This window comes from Psammomys obesus, unplaced genomic scaffold (assembly GCF_907164565.1).
Source record: "Psammomys obesus unplaced genomic scaffold, mPsaObe1.curated_primary_1811, whole genome shotgun sequence".
Taxonomy (NCBI): Eukaryota; Metazoa; Chordata; class Mammalia; order Rodentia; family Muridae; genus Psammomys; species Psammomys obesus.
The window spans coordinates 11,116,111-11,138,395 of NW_026596069.1; the positions used below are offsets into that span (position 1 = coordinate 11,116,111).

At 40.4% G+C, this 22,285-nt stretch overlaps 2 protein-coding genes across 6 annotated transcripts in view; one reads left to right on the top strand and one right to left on the bottom strand.

The window, feature by feature from the left end:
* The window catches only part of Tpgs2 (tubulin polyglutamylase complex subunit 2), a 53,118-nt gene extending 41,025 nt beyond the window's left edge, over positions 1–12,093 (top strand). Inside the window, exons 5-7 of the mRNA XM_055625419.1 lie at positions 7,164–7,277; positions 8,906–9,066; positions 10,333–12,093. Of these exons, the coding sequence (XP_055481394.1) occupies positions 7,164–7,277; positions 8,906–9,066; positions 10,333–10,566 (509 nt within the window). The 3' untranslated portion in view covers positions 10,567–12,093. The remainder of the gene's footprint in view (positions 1–7,163; positions 7,278–8,905; positions 9,067–10,332) is intronic.
* An 8,052-nt stretch (positions 12,094–20,145) lies between these two features.
* Positions 20,146–22,285, bottom strand: part of Fhod3 (formin homology 2 domain containing 3) — a 410,013-nt gene continuing 407,873 nt past the window's right edge. For all 5 annotated transcript variants that reach the window (XM_055625623.1, XM_055625622.1, XM_055625621.1 and 2 more), the window contains one exon: positions 20,146–20,733. In XM_055625623.1, coding sequence (XP_055481598.1) covers positions 20,651–20,733 — 83 coding nt within the window. In that variant the 3' untranslated portion in view covers positions 20,146–20,650. The remainder of the gene's footprint in view (positions 20,734–22,285) is intronic.

Below are 22,285 nucleotides of genomic sequence, written 5' to 3' on the forward strand. Positions count from 1 at the left end.
CTTTATATATACTAAATATTAGCCCTCTGTCAGATATAGGATTGGTGAAGATCCTTTCCCAGTCTGTATGTAGGCTGTCATTTTGTTTTGATGACAGTGTCTTTTGCTTTACAGAAGCTTTTCAGTTTCATGAGGTCCCATTTATTTATTGTTGCTCTTAGAGCCTGTGCTATTGGTGTTCTGTTCAGGAAGTTGTCTCCTGTGCCAATGAGTTCTAGGCTGTTCCCCACTTTTTCTTCTAACCGATTTAGTGTATCTGGTTTTATGTTGAGGTCTTTGATCCACTTGGACTTTAGTTTTGTGCAGGGTGATAAATATAGATCTATTTTCATTTTTCTGCATGTGGACATCCAGTTGGACCAGCACCATTTGTTGAAGATGCTGTCTTTTTTCCATAGAATGGTTTTGGCTGCTTTGTCAAAAATCAAGTATCCATAGGTGTGTAGTTTTATTTCTGGGTCTTCTATTCGGTTCCATTGACCCACCATTCTGTTTCTATGCCAATACTATGCAGTTTTTATTACTATTACTCTGTAGTACAGCTTGAGATCAGGGATGGAGATACTTCCAGACAATCTGTTGTTGTACAGGATCATTTTGGAAATTCTGGGGTTTTTTTGTTTCTCCATATGAAGTTGAGAAATTTTCTTTCAAGGTCTGTAAAGAATTGTGTTGGTATTTTGATGGAAATTGCATTGAATCTGTAAATTGCTTTTGGAAGAATGGCCATTTTCACTATGTTAATCCTACCAATCTATGAGCACGGGAGATCTTTCCATCTTCTAATATCTTCTTCAATTTCTTTCTTCCGAGATTTGAAGTTTTTCTCAAACAGTTCTTTTACTTGCTTGGTTAGAGTCACACCAAGGTACTTTATGTTATTAGTGGCTATTGTAAAGGGTGTTGTATCCCTAATTTTTTTCTCAGCCCTTTTGTCTTTGGTATACAGGAGGGCTTTTGAGTTGATTTTGTATCCAGCCACTTTGCTGAAGGTGTTTATCAGCTGAAGGGGTTCTCTGGTTGAATTTTTGGGGTCGCTCATGTATACTATCATATCATCTGCAAATAGTGATACTTTGACTTCTTCCTTTCTGGTTGTTATCCCCTTGATCTCCTTTAGTTGTCTTATTGCTCTGGCTAGAACTTCAAGTACTATGTTGAAGAGATATGGAGACAGATAACAAGACAATATGCCTTGTTCCTGATTTCAATGGGATAGATTTAAGTTTCTCTCCATTGAGTTTGATGTTGGCTATAGGCTTGCTGTATATTGCCTTTACTATATTTAGGTATGTGCCTTGTATCCCTGATCTCTCTCCAAGACCTTAAGCATGAATGGGTGTTGGATTTTGTCGAATACTTTTTCTGCATCTAAGGAGATGGTCATGTGATTTTTCTCCTTCAGTTTGTTTATATGGTTGTACCCCATTTTTTAATTGGATTACTTGGTTTGTTGGTGTTTAACTTCTTCAGTTCTTTATATATTCTGGATATTAGCCCTCTGTCAGATGTAGGATAGGTGAAGATCTTTTCCCAGTCTGTAGGCAGTCATTTTGTTCTGATGACAGTGTCCTTTGCTTTACAGAAGCTTTTCAGTTTCACCCCATCCACTATTGCATGGTACTCTAACAGCTACTTTATATTTTCCAAAATGGTTTTATATTTATTATTACATTGGAATCCTTATTGAAGAATGAGCTTTCCTTCAGCCCTATTTATGTCAGTATTTATTTTTTATTAGTATCAGACTAGATAAACTGAATTTTATTCTAATAAAGCACTCTAATAGTCACAGAAATAAAATGAAGTAGAAAGATGGCCCTTTTTCCATCCCTTAAAAAAAAAAAGAATAACTTTTTATTCTGAGATAACTGTAGATTTTATTGCCCAGCTATTAAAAACAAGAAAATCATGAAGTTTGCAGGCAAATGGTGGGAACTAGAAAAGATCATACTGAGTGAGGTAACCCAGAAGCAGAAAAACACATATGATACACACTCACTTATAAGTGAATATTAGCCATATAATATAGGATAAACAACTAAAATCTATAGTCCTAAAGAAGCTAAACAACAAGAAGGACCCTAGGGAAGAAGCTTAATCCTCATTTAGAAAGGCAAACAGGATAGACATCAGAAGTAGGAGAAGACAAGGAACTGGACAGGAGCCTTCCACAGAGGACCTCTGAAAGACTCTATAAGGAACTCTATAAGGAGAACAACAGAGCCAAATACCTGGGCCCAGAGAGGCCTGCAGAGACTGATACTTCAAGGCCATAGAACCCTATTCAAAGGAAGCCCATTGGCTGCTCAGTTTCCAAGTGGGTTCCCTAGTAAGGGGTACAGGGGCTGTCTCTGACATGAATTCAGTGGCTGGCTCTTTGATCACCTCCCCCTGGGAGTGCAGCCTTGCCAGGCCACAGAAGAAGATGATACAACCAGCCTTAATGAGACCTGATAAGCTAGGGTTGGATAGAAGGGGAGGAGGTCCTCCCCTATCAGGGAACTAGGGAAGGGACATATGGAGAGAAGATGGAGGGTGGGTAGGACTGGGAGGAGACGAGGGAGGGGGCTGCAGCAGAGATTCAAAACAAATAAATTGTAATATATAAATAAATTAAATTTAAAAAAAAAAGAAAGAAAGAAAATGTACTGGGGTAGAGAAATGCCTCAGTAGCAGTTAAGAATGGTCTTACAGACAACCCACACTCCCAGTATCCACATCAGGCAATTCATAACCATCTGTAACTCCAGTTCCCAGGATTCAAATGTTCTTTGGACCCTGCAGGCACCTGCATTCATGTGGTGCACATAAAACTATACAGCTACACGCACAAGGGAAATAAATAAGTCTTGAGGCTAGGGAGATGTCTTATCAGTTATAGGGAGCCTGACACTTACACACTAGCTCACAACCATCTTTAGCTACAGTTCTCAGGGATCTAATGTCTTCTGAACTCTGCAGATACCAGGGCATGTGCATGGTGCACAACATACATTCAGTAAAAATACTAATAAACATAAATTAAATAAATCTGAATTCTTTTTTGATCACTAGAAGAAAATCTATCTACAGATTGAAAAGATTCATTCAAATTAGAAAAAAGGGAGGAAAGAAAAAGAAGTACTGTCTTAGGGTTTCTATTGCTATGCAAAGACATCACGTCCAAGGCAATTCTTTTTTTTTTTTTTTTACATTTTTTTTAATACTTTAAAAAATAATTTATTCACTTTATTTCTTGATTGTAGGCCCCTTTTTTCCCTTCCGCCCTTCCTCTTCTCCCCTTTTCGCCTTCCCTAGTCCACAGAAATGGGGACCCTTCCTCCCCTAGCATCTAACCCTAGCCTATCAAGTCTCATCAAGACTGCCTGTATCTTCTTCCTCTGTGGCCTGGTAAGGCCACCCCACCAGGGGGAAATGATTAACAAGCAGACAACAGTCCATGTCAGAAACAGTCCCTGCTCCCCTTACTAGGGAACCCACATGGAGACTAAGCTGCCTATCAACTACATCTGAGTAGGGGTTCTAGGTCCTCTCCATGCATGGTCCTTGGTTGGTACATCAGTCTCAGCAGGACCCCCTGGGCCTAGATTTTCTGACTCTGTTGTTCTCCTTGTGAAGCTCCTGTCTGCTCTGGGTTCTTCTATGACCCCACTCTTCCATAAGACCCCCTGTAGTCTGCCCAAAGTTTGACTGTGAGTCTTAGCATCTGCTTAGATCCCCTGTTAGATGAAGTCTTTCAGAGGACATCTGTGGTAGGCTCCTGTTTTGTTCCCTCTCTTCACTTGGTTCTGTTGTCTATTCTATTTGCCGTTCTGCATGAGAATTAGGGTATTCCATGTTATTTAGCTTCTTTAGGTCTGTGGGTTTTAGTATTTTATTCTGTATTATATGGTTATTATCCACTTATACGTGAATATATACCATGTATGTCTTTCTGGAACTCTTATAAAGGAAAACATTTAATTGGATTTGCTTGCATGATGGAAAACATGGTACCATGGTACCATGCAGCTGGACATGGTGCTGGATGGAGGAGCTGAGAGTTCTACATCTGGATCAGCAAGCAGCAGGAAACGAACTGTCTTCAGCTTCTGAGACCTCAAAGCACACCCTGTAGTAGTCATATAGTTCCTCCAACAAACCCACACCTACTCCAAGGCCTCTGGGGCCAGTTTTCTTTTTACTTTCAAATCACCACAGGCTTCTGTACACCCTAGTTGGTGGGGAGAGGATGACAAGCTTTTAGGAAAAAATAACAAGTACTTGTGAAGGAATGATAATCAAATCAAATTTCTTTGTTCAGTAATGGAAATTAGAAAATAGTGAGAAACATTTAGTGGTTAGTGGGGAGCAAAAGAAATGAAAATCTAACAAAGGAATGAATGAATGTCCTGAGTATACAAAGTAAATGTATTGGGTTATAAGATGACCCATAAAAGCCACCCTACTATTTGGATTGGTGCTGTGAAATGCTATAGTCAAGGAGACAGCTTGAACTAGAAGAAACATCTCTTCTCATGAAGTGAAGCTCAAGTGTAAATTGTCCATCCATTAAAGCAGCCAGAGTTCACAGAAAATGTTAAACCCCAAAATTATACTAAATTGATCCTAATTATTTTCCGTTGAGAAGTCAGGTATAATTCTGTTAGGCATGTCTTTATATTTTATTTGGTCTTTTACCTTTGAAGCTTTTACTAGTCCTTATTTATTCTGTACTGTTTGCTCTTGTAATTATTATGTGGTGAGGGGACTTTTCTCCTGGTCCAGTTTATTTAGTGTTCTATATGTTTCATATGCTTTTATAGCCATCTCTTTTTTAGGTTAGGAAAATTTTCCTTTTATGATTATATTGAAAATATTTCTGGGCCTTTGAGCTGTTATTTTTCTCCTTCCTCTATTTTATTATAGGAATAGGTTTGGTCTTTTCATCATAGTTTCTCAAACTTCTTGGATGTTTTATAGGTCAAGAATTCTTTATATTTAAATTTTCCTTTGACCAATATATCCATTTCTTTTATAATATCTTTAATGCCTGAGATTCTCTCTTGTATTCTCTTGTATTAGTGAATCTATAATAATGATGGCATAAGTTTGTCAAATTCTGTAGTTCCTGTTGGCATTTCTAAATTTTTCATTTCCAGGATTTCCTCAGTTTGTGTTTTCTTCATTGCTTCTATTTCCATTTTCAAGTCTTAAATGGTTCTATTTGTTCGTTGTTTTTTTCCTTGGTTTTCTTTGAGGGATTTATTCATTTCCTCCAATTGTTGGTGTTTTCCTGGCTTTATTATAGGGATTTATTCATTTCCTCTTTTAGGACTGCTATCTTCATATAGTTGGTTTAAGAAGCTTTTCTTTTGCTTCAGTTATGTCAGACCTACTGTGGTATGATAAGTGGTGACATATTGCCCTGGATGTATTGATTGTGTCCTTTTGCTGGTGTCAGGGCATCTGGGTTTGAGGTGATTATTGGTCTAGATGCTGATTTATGGACTTGTCTTGGTTGGGTGGGAGTTTTCTTGGTTTCTGTTTCCTCTCTGATTTTCAGAGAATGTGTCAGCTAAGTGTTTCCTGTTTTATTGGCATGCTTAGTTGGTATGTTCACAGGGCAGGGTAGGAGGAATTCTTGCTGGTATTGGAGGCCAGGGGACTGAGAGGTCAAGGGGAGATGGTCTGAGGATCCATATGAGTCATGGATACGGAGGAGTGGATGCTGTAACTGGTTGCAGTTCTGTTGTAGTACTAGGGCCTACAGACCTACCTCAGACCCTGAGAATTGAGTCTAGGGTAATAGAGCTGGGGAGGTCCACAGGCAACCTACCTTTTCTTCTGGCAAGCATTGCCTGTGGTTGGGCAGTGGGTGTCCGCCTGGTTTGAGGGCTAGGACACAGTGATGAGGTAGAAAGAGAAGGCCTGAGCCTAGATTTTTAATCTCAGTATCCTGGCAGATACAAACAAAAAGTGTTAGGTAGATGAATTATAGGCTTAAAAGGCTTTTATATTTAAAAAAAAAAAAAAAAAAAAAAAGAGGCAGCATTAGTCATGTCCTTCTATTGTTTTTATACATTCTCAGAAAGTAAATTTTACTAAAAAAAATATTTAGGTACCTGAAGAAACTCAACCCCAAGAACCAACCTAAATTATAAGTAACATGAAGAAATCAAAGTTTTCTCTCCAGAGTGTTGCTTCAGGTACAGACTTTAAAGCAGTGTGCTTATGTTGATAGAATTAACACCAAGGGAAAGCTTTTGGAAGGAACTGAAGACTGATAATGCAGACTTGAAATAGCATTCAGATACTTCTGTTAACAACAGAGTATAATCCCATTGATCCTGCCTAACTTCTTCATGGTTTCTCTTTTCTGGCAGCGTCCCATGTAACCCAGGCTGAACTTGAACTTATTATGTAGCTGAGGGTGACCCTGAACTCGACCCTCCTGGCTCCACTTCCCAAGTGTTAATATTAAGGCTGTAACACCAAACCCAGATTCTGCCTGAGAAATCCTAAAAGTAAATCCTAAAAGTAAAGCCAAAGTAATTTAACTGTCTTAAAAACAAAGCTCTAGAATATTTACAGAAATAGAAGACATTTAGCACTCAACAGTGCAAGGTTAACAATTTCTGGCATCCAGTCAAAGATTACCAGGCAGTAAAATAGTTCTAATGGGAAAAAATAAATTAATTAGAACAAATCCAAAACTGACATTTTGGTATTATCAGAGGGTGATAAGATGAATATGTATCAATGGGGGTGGGATAAATTATGATTCATCCACTCCCATAGACCATGCAGCAACCACTAGAAGGATGTACATGACTAGGGCTTCCCACATGGGGTTACTGTGTAGATTTTAAGAAAGAGGTGCATATAATGTCCTATTTTTATATAGTAAATCTAGGGAACGGAAAATGCTTCCATCAGCATCACATGCATATTTCTCTGCCTTTATATGGCTCCATTATCAAGAAGTTCAGTGTTCTTTCCTTATGTCATCTTCCCCCAGGCTGTCCATTTCTGTTGGTGGTAAGAAAGCCTGATCATCAGTGAAACCCAGGGCATTTCGGGCATAGAATTCTTCACCTTTTTTTCATCTTTGCAACGTTATATGTATAGTGCTGTGTCTGAGTTGGTTTGAACATTACTATTGATTTCTGGGTTTACAGACAATGAAGACCAGCCAGAGAAGCCTCACTTTGATAATCGCAGTGCAATATTTGAGCTGGATTCGTGCAATGGGAATGGGAAAGTTTGCCTTGTCTACAAAAATGGGAAACCTGGTAAAGATCATTTCCAAAGCATGGTCCTGCAATAAAGATGTGGTCTTTCCTGAACTTGTCTGTCAGCCATTAGTGAAAAAAATGTTCCCTGAGATGCTTCCAGGTCTCTTCTTTGTGCTGACTCGACCCCTTTGGTCCTCTCTGAGCATCTCCCACTAAGCTAACCTCTATTATATTCCATCTCCTTGTACAAGTCACTTTGACACAGTCAGTGGGACAGATAAATGAGAAAAGGGTCATGTATTAGATAAGCATTCAGGAAATAACAATAGGAACCTAAATTACTATCCTCAAGACTCCACATGAAAACCAAGAAAAGGGTCAGGAGTCAGCTAAATAAGAGACTATGCACACCTAAACAGAAACTACCACCTGCTCCATAATAGCAGTTGTCTAGGGACTGAATCTAGAGCTAAACACAGTTAAGCACTCTTCTGACCTATATGGTGCTATAAAGAGGCATAGACATTAGAAATTACCTCTGGAGAGGAGAGATCATTCCCAGGTAGTAGTGTTATAGCAAAAAACTTTAGAGCTGTGTTAGGAAAAATTACTGGAATTAGACATTAGGAAGGGGTAGAAGGGCCAGCCAAGCACAGGGACAAATGGCTTAAAAGCCATATCGTGACAGTTTCACTTTAATGATGAGTGATTTGCCTGAGGGATGAGATGGAGTCTGAATATCAGCCATTTTCTCTCATGCACAGCTGAGAAAGCCAAGCAAAAATGACTAAAAAGTTGGTCAAAGCTGTTCAGTAGAATGGCAGGATAAAAATGAAAATGGGCTGGTAGTTTTGGAAAAGGAAGAGAGTAAATGAGAAGCCTTTAGCTATTTAGAAAGCTGATAAGCCACAATCGGCTAAAGGTAATAGAAATGGAAGGTCATAAACAGGTGTAAAATAATGACTGGGTTAGCTGACCTCGGATAGGATATCATACGAGCAGGATTGCAAGAGTGAGGTGGTAAAGACCAGCAGTTTTCAACCTTTGAGTTTCAGCCCCTTTGGTTGAATGACCCTTTCACAGGGGTCACTAAGACCATGAGAAAAAACAGAAATTTACATGATGATTCCTAACAGTAGCAAAATTATAGTTAAGAAGTAGCAACAGAAATAATTTTATGGTTGGGGGTCATCACAGCATGAGGAACTGTATTAAAGGGTCATAGAATTGGGAAGGTTGAGAACTACTGGTATGGATTCTTTTACATTATTTTTTGTTTTGTTTTGTTTTTCATACCACTTTTAACTAAGAGATCTCTTTGTAAAAGACTGATCCATTCAGTTTATTTCCATCAAAAAAGAGGAGGGAGTGCTGAGCCCACACAGAACTGGAGCATCTGCTAAGTTAGCCTTAATGAACTGCCACATGGCCAAAGCTAGCAGAGAGATTTATGGAATGATCAATCAGGAAGTATCAACTAAATGGATAAAAGCAGCCATGAAAGAGCAGGACAGGAAGGCTAGAAGGGGAAAAAAGGGAAGTTTTATATTTTCAATCCCCTCTACTCTCAATGTATATTGATAACTTTCTCTTAACCACCAATGTATTATAGTTTACTTAAAAGGGAACACTTTATTTAAAAGGGAAAATGTATTAAGCTGTCCCTTTCTAATTTGCTATTTTAGGATTAGCTCATGCCACTGAGATCTGGTTCCTAGACAGAGCATTATACTGGCATTTTCTCACAGATACCTTCACGGCCTACTACCGCCTGCTCATCACCCACTTGGGCCTGCCCCAGTGGCAGTATGCCTTCACCCGCTATGGCATTAGCCCACAGGCTAAGGTAAGCAGAGTAATCCTACCATCTCACAATCTGATGTCCTGAGTCTTGTATGGAAATGGTTACATTCCAAATTTCCCCGCTGCAGTAAACAAAAAAAAAAAAAAAAAAAAAGTAGAACCTGTATTTTTAATAAACAGGATAGCTTCACATGATTTGGATCTAATTAAGTAATCAGGATCCACTGGGGTGTTATTTATAATTAAATGTCACTGAGGACTTGGGTCAAGTCAATGTTTGTTTTTGGATTGACAGCCAAAAGTTAGGCACTTAGCAGGATTGATAACTCTCTAATTTCCCTCTGCTCTACATCCCCATTGGCACAGTTGTCAGTGTATATGTCCTTCTTGTAAGGCACTAATAGCATTTTTTCTTTGTATCTTTTTGCCAACACATACGTAGCAATTTTGCACTTTCATATTTTTCATTTAGCACTCCATTGTGAAGGTCTTTCCATATCACTACCCATAGAGCTGTCTTCTCCTGTGTGTCACAGATTTGGGCATCATTTCAGAGCTGCCTTGAAAACACCAACTGGTCTGGTCTAAAGAGAAGTCATAGTGATTTCTTATAGCGCTTAATCAACGAGAAATTGGGAACTACATTCCACTGTAGCTTTACTAGATGCCCTCATTCTTCTCACATTTTTATAAAAACAGCTTCCATGTTCCATGAAGTTGTTTTGATCACACGATGGCAAAAAAGTGTGGCTGTCCTCCTGCCCACCCCATCACTTTCTAAGCAATTGCAGGCATAGAGTACCAGCACACAGCTTCCCTTAGGAAAATCTGCGCTGGCCTCTATTCCAATACCTGGAGGGATGGTGCTCTGGATATCCATAATGGGCACCATCTGCTGTAATGGCAAGCAGGAAGACAATGTTCTAAGATGCCAAAAAGTATACTTGACTTCTTAGTTCTCAAAGGTCATTTATTTTAGAGGCACTATATGAGCTTTACTAAGGGATGATGAGGTCATTCATCACTTAATGTTAAGTGAAGAACTCATAGATTTTCAAGGCAGTTTTTCATTAAAATGTGTATAAATTGAGTATTACATCACTAGAATGTACCAAAATTGTACTGGACCAGAAATGTTTTAGATTTCATAGCTTTTTGATTCTTAAAATTATCACATGCGCTTTACTAGTTGACCACTCAAAAACAAACAACAAAAACCCTGTGTGTTAGTGATGGTCAATTTGTGATGTCTGTCCTGTCTATTTGCCCATTTTTCCTTCAAACTGTGACTCTCCCTTGTGCCTTACAGCAATGGTTCAGCATGTACAAACCCATCACCTACAACACAAACCTACTCACAGAAGAGCCTGACGCCTTTGTGAACAAGCTGGACCCCAGCAAAGTGTTCAAGAGCAAGAACAAGATCCTAATCCCCAAAAAGAAAGGGCCTGTGCAGCCTGCCACTGGCCAGAAGGGGCCTGGGCCCTTACCTACTCCTACCACTAAGCCTTCCTCAGGCTCTGGAAATCCTGTCCGAAAATAAGCATTCCATCAACCTCACAGTGGTAATAGCAGATGCACAGATGCCCTGGGATGGCCTGACCCTTAAACACTTTGTGACTGTAGACACTCTCCTGAGTGACCAAAGCCTTGGGCCTTTACTCCCACAATCATTTGGAAGGAGTTGGGAAGACCGCACTGAATTCTCCCCCAGGGTCCTTTCCTCTGTAGTTTGTGCCAACCCTGTCTCCAAAACCAGCTAAAACTTTCAGATGTACCTAGAGCTTTCTTATGTCTGTAACCAGTCCTTAATTTGTTAGCAATAATTAGAGAAGTGCACCCCAAATAAATCCATGGCTTGATTCATGAAGCATCAGTAACAACTAGTCATGTGACCACCTCAGTTATGAAAATTTCACACCCTCAGTTACATCAGCCACATTTCTAGAATACACATGACAGTGGATTTGATATTGGACAGCACAGAGGTGGGAATATTTTCTGTCATACAAGAGTTTTAGATGGAATTCATGCAGACATTTTCATACTGTTCTTCAGATGAGATAATGTTGATTCCTTAGTTTCATGGGCTGTATGCTTTGAGAAAACAGTTTCAAAGACACAGACTTGCGTTTTTTAACAACTTATACCACAAACACATCTCACTTGAGTCATTTTTTTTAAATCACCATAAAATACCATCAGTTTCCTATAAGGAGTATTGTTTCCGGCCTTGTATTAATATTTCTACATTTGCCAAAATCATCTTTTGCTGTATTTTATCTGTTATATCCCCGGGCATTTGTTTACAGATAAAGCCAGTCTGTTCTTAAGAATTTCTAGCTATTTTGTTTATTCACAGTTGGGAACTCTCTCTGCCAGCTTCGTCTAGTCTAAGCAATAGGCTGCCTAGAATAGTGTAAAATGCCAACAGGTCTTTGTAAGTAAGTGTCCTGTTCAAAGGTATTTTCTCATAGAAACATGATAGCAAGAGACACTGAGCCAACCCACAGATTTATCTTGTATCCAATATTAGGCAAATAACAATTTCTGTGAAGAAGGGCATTACTCTGACTTCTAGTGAAGAATATCTGATTCCTTCCTCTGCAGTCCTGGCAGTGGGCAGAAGTTACCCACCCAGCCCCAATGTTCTTGATGGCTGCGATTTTTGTGCTGCAGTTTTTGTACTGATATTCCAGAGGTAGAATAATGAGTTCTGAGGAGGGACAGACTGCACCCTCCATTTGCAATTGGCCAACTTATTCTTTCTTACCTTTCTATCACGGTGATTGTCTAGGTTTCTCTTTATGTTGCCTCTACCCACTAGTCCCTATTGTTCTCCACTGGTACTTCCCAACATCACTTTGAATATTTACTGAAAATTTAAAATTCTTGTTCTGGGGCTGGAAAGATAGCCTAGAAGTTGAGAGCATGCACTGCTCATGCAGAGGACCCAAGTTCACTTTCTAGTACTCTCGCCACCTGTAACTCCAATTCCAGGAGGCTCAGTGCCCTTTCTGGCCTCCACAGGCACCTATGCACACACATAAAGAAGGAATAAAAATATTTGAAAAAACTTTTCGTTTTTGTTGTTCACTATAAGGATACTTAGAAATGGGGTGGGATCATCAGCCTTCCACCTACCACTTTCCATTCCTTCAGGAAGACTAAGAAGAGTCAGTCATCAAGGATTATGAGAGACTCTGGCTTCATTTGCATTTTTTAATAGTTCAGATAGTGCAATGTAAGTGCTCCAGTGCATTTGGGAGTACATAGAGCTTCATGTTAGCAGTATATTCTGTTGTTTTAAAACATGCTGATATATAACTATAATTTAGCTTATGTTTCAACTTTGCAATTGTTCTGCCTCCATTTTCCCAATGCTGAAATCTGGGCATGTACCACCATGCCTGGCCACTTCTAATGGAAAAATGTTAAAAACAGCATCATTTATTATCTCTTGGTGAACATTACCTTTTGATCAGTTTGAAAACCAGCATTGTTCAATGTGGGGAAAAAAAAAAACATATGTTTAATGATGATGTAACTGTGTCAGGTCACCCTTAACACTAAATGAAACTATAGACACAAACTGACAGACCAGCATGCCAGAACCATATGTTCCCTTATTGGGAACTTGTGAGGGGGCAGGACATCTCCAGTCCATCTCTGAACCTAGGAGCAATACTGCATCTAGTTTCTCCTTTCTTGGGTCTCCAGAACAGGAGTACCAACCAGAATACAGACTTACTTCTATATGTCTCCAGATGACTAAAAACCAGTTCCCAGTACTGCTGATTTGGCTTTGGGGTTCAAGTGGGTAGGTGTTTGGTTCCCAGACACCAAATGTTGGGGTCTGAAAAACCAAAACAACCCAAGCAATCACAAGTCCAGCAAAGCCAGACCTTTATTTGAATTAGGCAGCAAAAACTGACCAGTCAAGAGACAACAGCACAAAATTGGGAACTGTGACTTTGAATGTTCATCGTAGTAAGTAAGTAGGCAAATAACAACATTTTATTGTGTTCAGGCTGCTACTGATCAGCCAGGGGTACAGAACAGCCTCAAGAGCTGAACTGCATCCCTGAAGAGAAATTGTACAGTAGTTTTAAAGTGAGGGGGAGCAGGACAGACTGTAGCACTGTCCAATCATATTTTGACATAAGGGGTTGAGCAAGGAAGTAAATATTGGTGACTGGGCCTTGTCTGGGTCACCTGTTTTCAGGATCCTTGACTCAGCTTTATTGTCAGGTCATCTCCTGAACTTCTGGCCCAGAATTCAGAATGATAAGGGAACAAAGGAGCGGGCAAGGTGCATATACTCAAGTCAGAACAGACAATACATTTATGACTTATGTCCCTCTACATTGTTTACTGGTTAACGACCAAACATGAAAGACCTGAAGTAGCAGGATAGGAGTTAGTTCTGGAGCCTGGGAACATGAACTCGCCAGCAAGATAGCTAGACTCGGGCAGCTGTCTCCTAACATAGCTTTAATGATGATGTGACTGTTGGCTCATCCCTAACTTAAGAAATCATTTAAACCTTTTAAATTATTCATTGCACCTGAGCACTTAAAAATGTGCAACAATTCAAGGAAAATCCAACAGTACTAGACCATCTGACTGCTGCTTTGTTAAGGTTAGAAGCAGTCACCTTCTCTCCGTGTAGTAGGTTAGTAGTAGTCACCTTCTCTCCGTGTAGTAGGTATCGTGTGGTTGGCATTTGTGGGACCCTTGAATACCTGCATTTGATTCAAATTATACAGCACAAATGAAGCACCAGAGGAACAGTGGAGACACACGCATCTCTGCTCCTGTGTACTCTCATTTGTCTCATCATAGAGAAAACACAAGGTCAGAATTAAGCAGAACAGTAAATTAAGTGTGAAGACCACCTGTATAGGTAGTCCTGTGTGATTGCATAGGCCACTTCCCCAGAGAAATGCCTCTTCTAAGAGAAAAGGGGCACTTGTAGCAAATAATTGCAACTGGTTAATTTTTAAGCTATATGTCTTGCCTTAGGTTTTAATAGTTGTTCTGGTAGTTATAATGCATTTACCTTTCTCAGTTCACTGCAGAAATTATTCACACAGAGTCCCTGGTAGCATCATTTGTTCAATGTAATTATGACAGCTTAGAGCTGAATGGATTACAGGTAGGTAGCAAACCATGTTGGCTATGCTCTTACTTTTGGAATGTGTTGATAAATTCCCTTCTTTGGCTTCAGTCTGCCCCACTAGATCCTGTTTTCCCAGCTGTATTAGTTACCTTCCTTTTGCTACAATAAAATACCATAACCAAAAGCAGCATGTAGAAGAAAGTATTTTTGGCTTACAGTTCCAAAGGGAGAGTCCATAATGGCAGGAGAGGCATCGCTGCCTTTGCAGCAGGCAACCAGAGCAGGAAGCTGAGCCATCATGTCTTCAGCTGCAAACATGCTGCCGAGAGAACTGGAAGCAGGATGAGGCTATACTGTATTACTCTCAAAGCCCATCCCTAGTAATGTGTTTCCTCCAGCAAGGCCTCCCCAAACACTATCACTGATCAGGGAACAAGTGCTCAAATAGGTGGGCCTGTGGCAAACACTAGCCAAGCATTCTCTTGTAAACCTACAGAGCCTCCATTATGTAAATGAGTTAGTGAATAGGGTTGGTGCTCAGAAAAGGGAGTTGCTTTTTTTTCCTGTCCTTCCTTTATAATGTGAGCCCGCTTTCTAGCTATTACTTTCTGCTAGCACCTGTGCTCTCCTAAGCCACTCAGTCTTTCCTTCCAAGACACCAGTTTGGTACTCTCTTGTGACTTTATACCTGTAGTTTCCTCCTATGGTTCAGTTCTGGTCCGCTTCTACCCAGAGCTTGATTAAGCCCCAGCTCACCTTAGGAGAGAACAGTATATGGCAGCACCTTTCACTGAACTTAGGCCATCTTACCTGTGTGGTTCCAGCGGATGTTGAGCAGTGGGATTTATGCTACTTTGGAAAGCCATCTTAATCATTATGGAGTCCCAAGAACCATTAATATATAAAATTTAAGGTTGGTGATACATAATTTTTGTATTAAGCCAAATGTGTCATATTTTAGGACAAATAAGAATGAGAAAAAATATGAAAATGCTTAACCTTTTAAAAATTGGGAAGACAGTAACTGCCTTATTTTAGAGTCTGGATACCTTTAGTTCAGTTTAGAGACTGAGTCAGAAAACCATGTCATAAAGAAATACATTACACATGAAGCCACGTGTGCCCCTAGTCTTTTATGCACCACATATTTTGTACTCAGAAGCCTTGCAAACTGGGCATCCCACCAAAGATGTCTTGATAAAGCTCAAAGAGACAAAAAGTAACTTATGAGATATGGCAGGATGTGCCACTTCTCCTGTGTCTAGGAAAAATTCAACATCGTTGATCCTCTGTTTCTTCAGATATAAAATGAAAACTTATGGAAGGGCTGTAAAGCTGTTAAATAATGCAAATCAAGTACACACATGGAGATGCTTTCAATAAGCAACAGCTTTTAAAAAAGCATTCAGAAAGTCCATTTTCTCCCCATGAATTACCTAACCAACAGAACCAATTGCTCTACCAGATGATTTTTGACAAAATTGATGATCTATTTTAATACATATCTTCACTCTCTATTTCAAAGCCATTAGCTTCCTTTTAAAATTGCAAAAGACATTTCGTTCTTTAAGCAATTTGTTACTGTTGTGGAGTAGTTATCGCTCTGATAAAACAATTTCTAATCAAAACTAGAAATAGCTATAGAATGGTAGATAACTGAAATTTAATTTGATGACAGACTCCCACAGCTTCTGTTATGCCTCCTAAGGAGAAGGATCATGGCTTTTCTTTTCCTAGCTGATTACCTAGCCCTGGCACACACTTAACTCCACAATTGGCCCTCAGTGCATATTTGTATGGTTGTACCTTTTTTTTTTTTTAGCTCTGCCATAACAAGTTACAACAAACTTGAAAGAACATAAATTTACCCTTTCATAGTTCTGGATCCCAGAAGTTCCATATCAGTTTAATAGGGCCAAAATTCAGTTCTCATTGGGGCTGTGCTTGGGAGGTTGTCCTGGAGAATCTCTCCCTGCTTTCTCCAGCAGATCTTGGTTTGGGTGCATGTCATTTCAATCCTTGCTGCTCTCACTTTGCCTTCTCTTCTGTGTTTCTGAAATCACTTCTGGCTCACTCTTTTTTTTTTTTGCATTTAAATTTTGTTTTGTTTTGTTTTAATTTTTATTAATTATACTTTATTCACTTTGTATCCCCCATAAACCCTTCCCTCCCTCCCTCCTAATCCTACCTTCACTCCCCCTTCTCCATGCATGCCCCTCTCCAAGTCTGCTGATAGGGGAGGTCTTCCTCTCCTTCCTTCTGATTCTAGTCTATCAGGTCTCATCAGGAGTGGCTGCATTGTCATCTTCTGTGGCCTGGTAAGGCTGCTCCCCCCTCAGGGGGAGGTGATCAAAGAGCAGGCCAATCAGTTCATGTAAGAGGCATGTTCCGTTACCGTTCCCATTACTATGGAACCCACTTGGACACTGAACTGCCATGGGCTACATCTGTGCAAGGGTTCTAGGTTATCTCCATGCCTGGTATTTGGTTGGAGTATAAGTCTCTGGGAAGACCCCTGTGTTCAAATTTTCTGGTTCTGTTGCTCTCCTTGTGGGGTTCCTGTCCTCTCCAGATCTTACTATTTCCCACTTCTTACATAAGATTCCATGCATACTGCCCACCAGTTGGCCATAAGTCTCAGTGTCTGCTTTGATAGTCTGCAGGGCAGAGCCTTTCAGAGGCCCTCTGTGGCAGGTTCTTAGCTTGTTTCCTGTTTTCTTCTTCTTCTGATGTCCATCCTCTTTGCCTTTCGGGTTGGGGATTGAGCATTTTAGCCAGAGTCCTTCCCCTTTGATTAGTTTCTTTAGGTGTACAAATTTTATATATATATAAGGACACTTGTAATTGCATTTGAGGCATACTGAACACTGTAGAATGATCTGCCCATACCTACAAAGGATCCTCCTTATAAAGGAATTTTAGATTTCCGAGGTTAGTACCTGAGGCCCCAGAGATGCTGTGAGTCAGTAATGTTTGTCAGTAATGCTCAGTAATGCTCCTTCACTTCAAGGGGCCATGGGTATAAATTACCATTTTGAGAACCATAGATGATGTAAAAGCCACTTGAGAGCTCGGGCTCCATGACTAGGCTGCTACTTGTTCCCCTACTCATCCTCCCTGCATTGTGTTCAGCAGTGAACTTAAAAGAAAGGAAAAGTAGGTCTTCAGCCTTCCCATTCTTCTGCACATTCTCTTCACCCCAAATTCTCTCTGACTGTGTTACTTTTTAAATATAAAATAAATCCTTACAGTTCTGGGAAAAAAAAAAAAAAGAAATCAGGTATCTTCAACAAAATAACATTGCCTCTCATCATTTCCCAGCACTTATATGAAGATAGAGGCACAGGAGTGTTTGTGGTAATGACCTGAAAGATTAGCAATGACATCTTGCACAGGTAAGGCACCACTCTTTAATGCTAGCAAAGGTCTTACAGAGAAATGTAATGCCTTAAATTAAAAATTGCTAATACAGGGCCTAAAGAGATGGCTCAAGCTTCTCTTACAGAGGACTAGAGTTCAGTTCCTAACACCCAATCAGATAGCTCACATCCAACAATAATTCTGATTCCAAGGAATCATATGCATCTTCTGGTTTTTACAGTTGTATACACACACACACACACACACACACACACACACCACAGCTTCAGCTTGCTACCTAGGTCACACAAAGACTACTCCATAGAGACAGCTGGTAACCCTGAAGACAACTAGCTACTTGAGCAAAGATATCTACCTGACATTCTCCACTTATAAGCTGATGTCACCCCCTAGAGTAAGACCCTGCAACCTACACATTTCTTTTGTCTTTAAAAACTTCTCTTTGCCTAGCCTCCATATACACCTAGTGGTGTTTTGTAGTTAGTTCACCATAGCACACGCCCTGGATGGCAACATTCCTGCGATTCCTGAGCAAACCTAAATTCAGCCATTCCTCTGATTTTAGCTTGTCAGTGGTGAAGAAACAGTTCTGTTTAGAGAAATTAGCATATAATTCTATATATACTATCTTTAGTCCTTTACTGCTCACCCTGGGGAGAAGAAAAATGAAAGGAAGGGAGGGAGGTAAGGAAGGGGGGAAGGAAAAAAGAAAACAAAGACAAACTCAGACTGACAGAAAAGAAAGAAGGAAGGAAAGAAACAAAGGCAGACAAAGACCTTACGGAACTTGGGCAATGGCTCAGTAAGTAAAGTATTTGCTATACAAGCATGATGAGTTTGGATCCCCATCACCCATGTAAAAGCTGGACTTAGCTGCTTACTGGTGTATCTTCAGCACTGGCAGGTTGGAGACAGGCAGGTCCTGGAGCTTACTGGCCAGCAAGTCTAAGTTAAATGAAAAAAACAAACAAAACTATCTTTGATGATTGCTGCTGCTGCTGATAATGATGACGACAATAACAATGATGTAGAGAGCTATAGAGGAAGATGCCTCACATCGTCCGCTGTAATCTGTACACATGATACACACAGGAATATAATACACACACAAAATATAATTCCCAGTAACTCAGCAACTTTCAAGGTCATCTTCACTTCAGAAATCAGGGGGTGGAAATGAGATGAACTTTTAAATGTTTTCATGTCCTGTCCACACTCTAGACTACCTCAATTACAATGTCTTGGGAAGGGCAAGGGAGAGAGATAAAGATTCCAGTAGTTCTCAGTACACTGATTGAGTCCCATCAACAGACTTTGGTGGGCATCTCTGCCCATAATACAGTGAGAATAATCAAAATGAAGCCGAAAATAAGAGACTATCCTTAACTAGCTGCAAAGCAAGAAATTAGTTAACCTTACTTGCTTCCCTAAACTTAACATGATATTCTCCCAGTCACTCTTTCTGAATGTGACCTTCTATTGCTAAAGCATCATCATTTGGAAGAACACTAGGGGCCGCCACAAGGGCACTGAGTATCCATTAACCAAGCAGAATGACAATGCAGCTCCCTGTATTTATCCATCTCTGTCCTATGTGATAGATAGTTCACGCCAAAGTTCAGTGCTGAGGCAATAAGCCAGTACCCTCAAAGCTAGTAAACCACATGGGAAATAATTCACATACAAAAGGGTAATGACTATAATACCTTATGTATCCTTTTCAAGGGGACGATTAAATCAGTTCTCTAGTCTGTAATCTACACACCCGGTTGACATTCACAGCCTCTCATGGAGTACTCACATCCATTAGGTAGCCTCTCTCAAATGCCTGCTTGACAGAGTGCTCTCCCACCACGGCTTAGGGAGGGCACACTCAAAGGGGTAGATATGAATATGCTATCTTTTTATAGATAACATCTGCTACATGTTATCTACAAATCACTACCCCAGATACAGAGGCACAAAGGTTTTGAAAAGTGGAACATTTGCCCAGCCTCTGAAAGCAGCTACTGTAATGGTTTACCTTTTGCTGATTTGGGAGATAGGATTTTCATGGGGAGACCTGGCCAGCCCAGGAGGCATCTCTGAAAATCTAAGTCCCTTGTAAGCCCCAGTGACACTCTGAAATTGCTAAGATCCCTGAATTAATTCCCTCTTAAACACTGTCTTGACCACTTGTACTTAAGACAAATGAATATAAAAACTATAACATTCTCTATAGACAGCACTTTAAATTCTACTTCATCTGGGTGATTAGTAATTTTTCTGAGAAAATGAATTTTCACATAAAAGGCAAATATACTCATTTCAGAATGGTTTAAGATATGTGAAAAGCTACTCTAGTCTGCTTTAGAATCACAGATACCAAGCCTCGTGGGCAAGGTAAAACATAACGAAGTTGACAAAAGCTAGCTTGCTGAAACAAGGACAGATAGTTGCCTAATTAAATTAGGAGTGTCAAAGAACATGCTGTTGTGGCTACCCAGTCAACAAAATACAACCCATAGGACCTGAATTTGAAGATCATTCAAGCAAGAGTCCTTGCTGAGTGGAAGGGGTACGAGCCTGCGTAGCTATTTCAGATCCTCTGCTTATGAGAATAAAAGTTTCTTACGCTGACATTAATCTCTATTTATTTAGTAGTTGAAACATGGTATACATTTATGAGTTTGTATAAACATTTAGTACATCTAAAATCCACAACTGGTAAACAATCTGTGCTTGCTTTTGTGTACAACATTGGCATTTATATCTGGACATTTTTGTTGTTGTGGAGACCCAGTCTCTGAGTCTAATCACATTGCCCCATGTTATCTTAACAACCGTGACAGAAGTGATTTGTTTCTTACAAGGACTGTTGTTTCCTAGAAAAGGTGTCACACTTGGAACTAATAAACCGGGCATCAAGGAAACAAGAGAAACACAGCTGACTTGATGAAGAGAGTACATGCGGGAGATTCCTGGAGGCGCATGTCCGTGCACAGCGGTGACGCAATCCGTGTAACACCCAGAAATGAGCACTCGGTTCTGAACCATCAGATGTTCAGGTCGTGTCTCCCCAGCCCTGCTGGAAGGGAGTAGCCAGAGCTGCTCCTCTGTTCACACACTTCTGGAGGCCTATAAGTCACAGTTGCAGTTCAGACGTGCCAACCAGGCCCAGGGCTCTGGCTTCTTCCGGAGTCAAGCCACTCTTCAAGGTCCTTCGTACTGCAGTGGTTCCCACAGGTCACGAACAGTGAGACAAGAAGAAAAGGAGGTATTAGTAAGAAGACATATGGTATGCGATGTATCAGTACCCTTCTTCCCAAGAGCCCAGGGGAACCCAAGGCTATTCTGCTCTTGCTGAATAAAGTACCCTGGGAGAGACGTTGGGCTGACAGGATTGCAAGAAGGAAAGTGATGTCCTTACATTGTTTCTAAAAAAATGGGTGCAGGCTGTAGAAAGTGTAGGTGGTATGTAGAAAGCTCAACACATTCCTAGAATGGAATGTAACAGAGCTGAAAGGGTCATAACATGGGAAACCTGACTCTGATGATACAAGAGAGGGAAAATAAGCAGCGCATAGAGAGGGTTCAGCAAGCTCTCCAAACTGCAAAGCTATGAGAGGAAAAAAAAACAAAGATGGGATGTAACCAAGAACCTGGGGCCCTGTGCAGCCAAGTATTAGGCAGAGCCCAGGGTTGATAGTCAAGAAAAATATGAGTGATGTGGTTCTCGGACTTAACTTCACAAAGGACCTTTAGTGACAGAGATGGGGATAATCTGTGGCCTTTCCAGAATAGATGCCAAGGAGCCAGCTACCCAACTTCTGAGAAGATTTAGTAGACACTTTCTTTAAGTCATATAAGTTTCACAAAAGTTGATGTTCATACCACCTTCCCTAGGGCATTGTTGGTCCCTGGAGGTTGTTCATATTTCACATAGAATAGGCTCATGTTTTGCTTGGCAATATGCATTGGTCAATTTTTATGTGAAAAGAAAGACTGCATAAGGGTGAATGAAGTAGCAACTGTCTGTTCTTAAGCAAACCCTGCCATATGAAAGGCTAATTGTATTTCCCTGAAGATACAAATTATATTCAGCTCACTGTAGTTATTTGAAGATTGTAAGGTATATATAGATCTACTTTCTATCCTAATCCCAAATTGACCATTTCCTCAGTTGATCCAAGCAGCCTTCTGATCAGTGGAGGAAAAGTAAGGCTAACTAACCCCTTGCATCTTTCCATTCCTCATGCCATACCCCCAACAAGTCCCAGCATCCCTTCTCCAGAAGCCATAGCCCCATTTCAAGGGTCTGCTGCCAGTACCCCTACATCTGCTCTTTCCTACCCCCTAAACAAAGGTTCTTTTAAGCATGCAGCAAAGAATCTGAACATTCCAAACTATTCTCATCACCACTCTCTCCACTACTCCGGGTCAGATGGGTATCTAGCACAAGAGCAGACATGGTAAGAAACTGGAAAGCCAGTGTCCCCTTCTGTATGCCAGCTTCCCATTTAGGAGGGTGATTTATTATGAAACAAACAGAGCTATTCAGTGAAGTGGAATGTTTCAGAGACTTCCTATAACCACCTCTCTCAGCCCAAGGCTGAGAGAATCCAGATTTCCTTCCATTATAATCCTACCTTCTAGTCCAGCCTTCCCCTCTTAGATGTAGTGATGGCTCACCTGGCACACAGCTGAGGTAGGTACCCTCAACTGTCTTTAGGAGAGGAGTTAGCCCATGAATTCTAAAAGTTTGACCAAGAAACTTGAG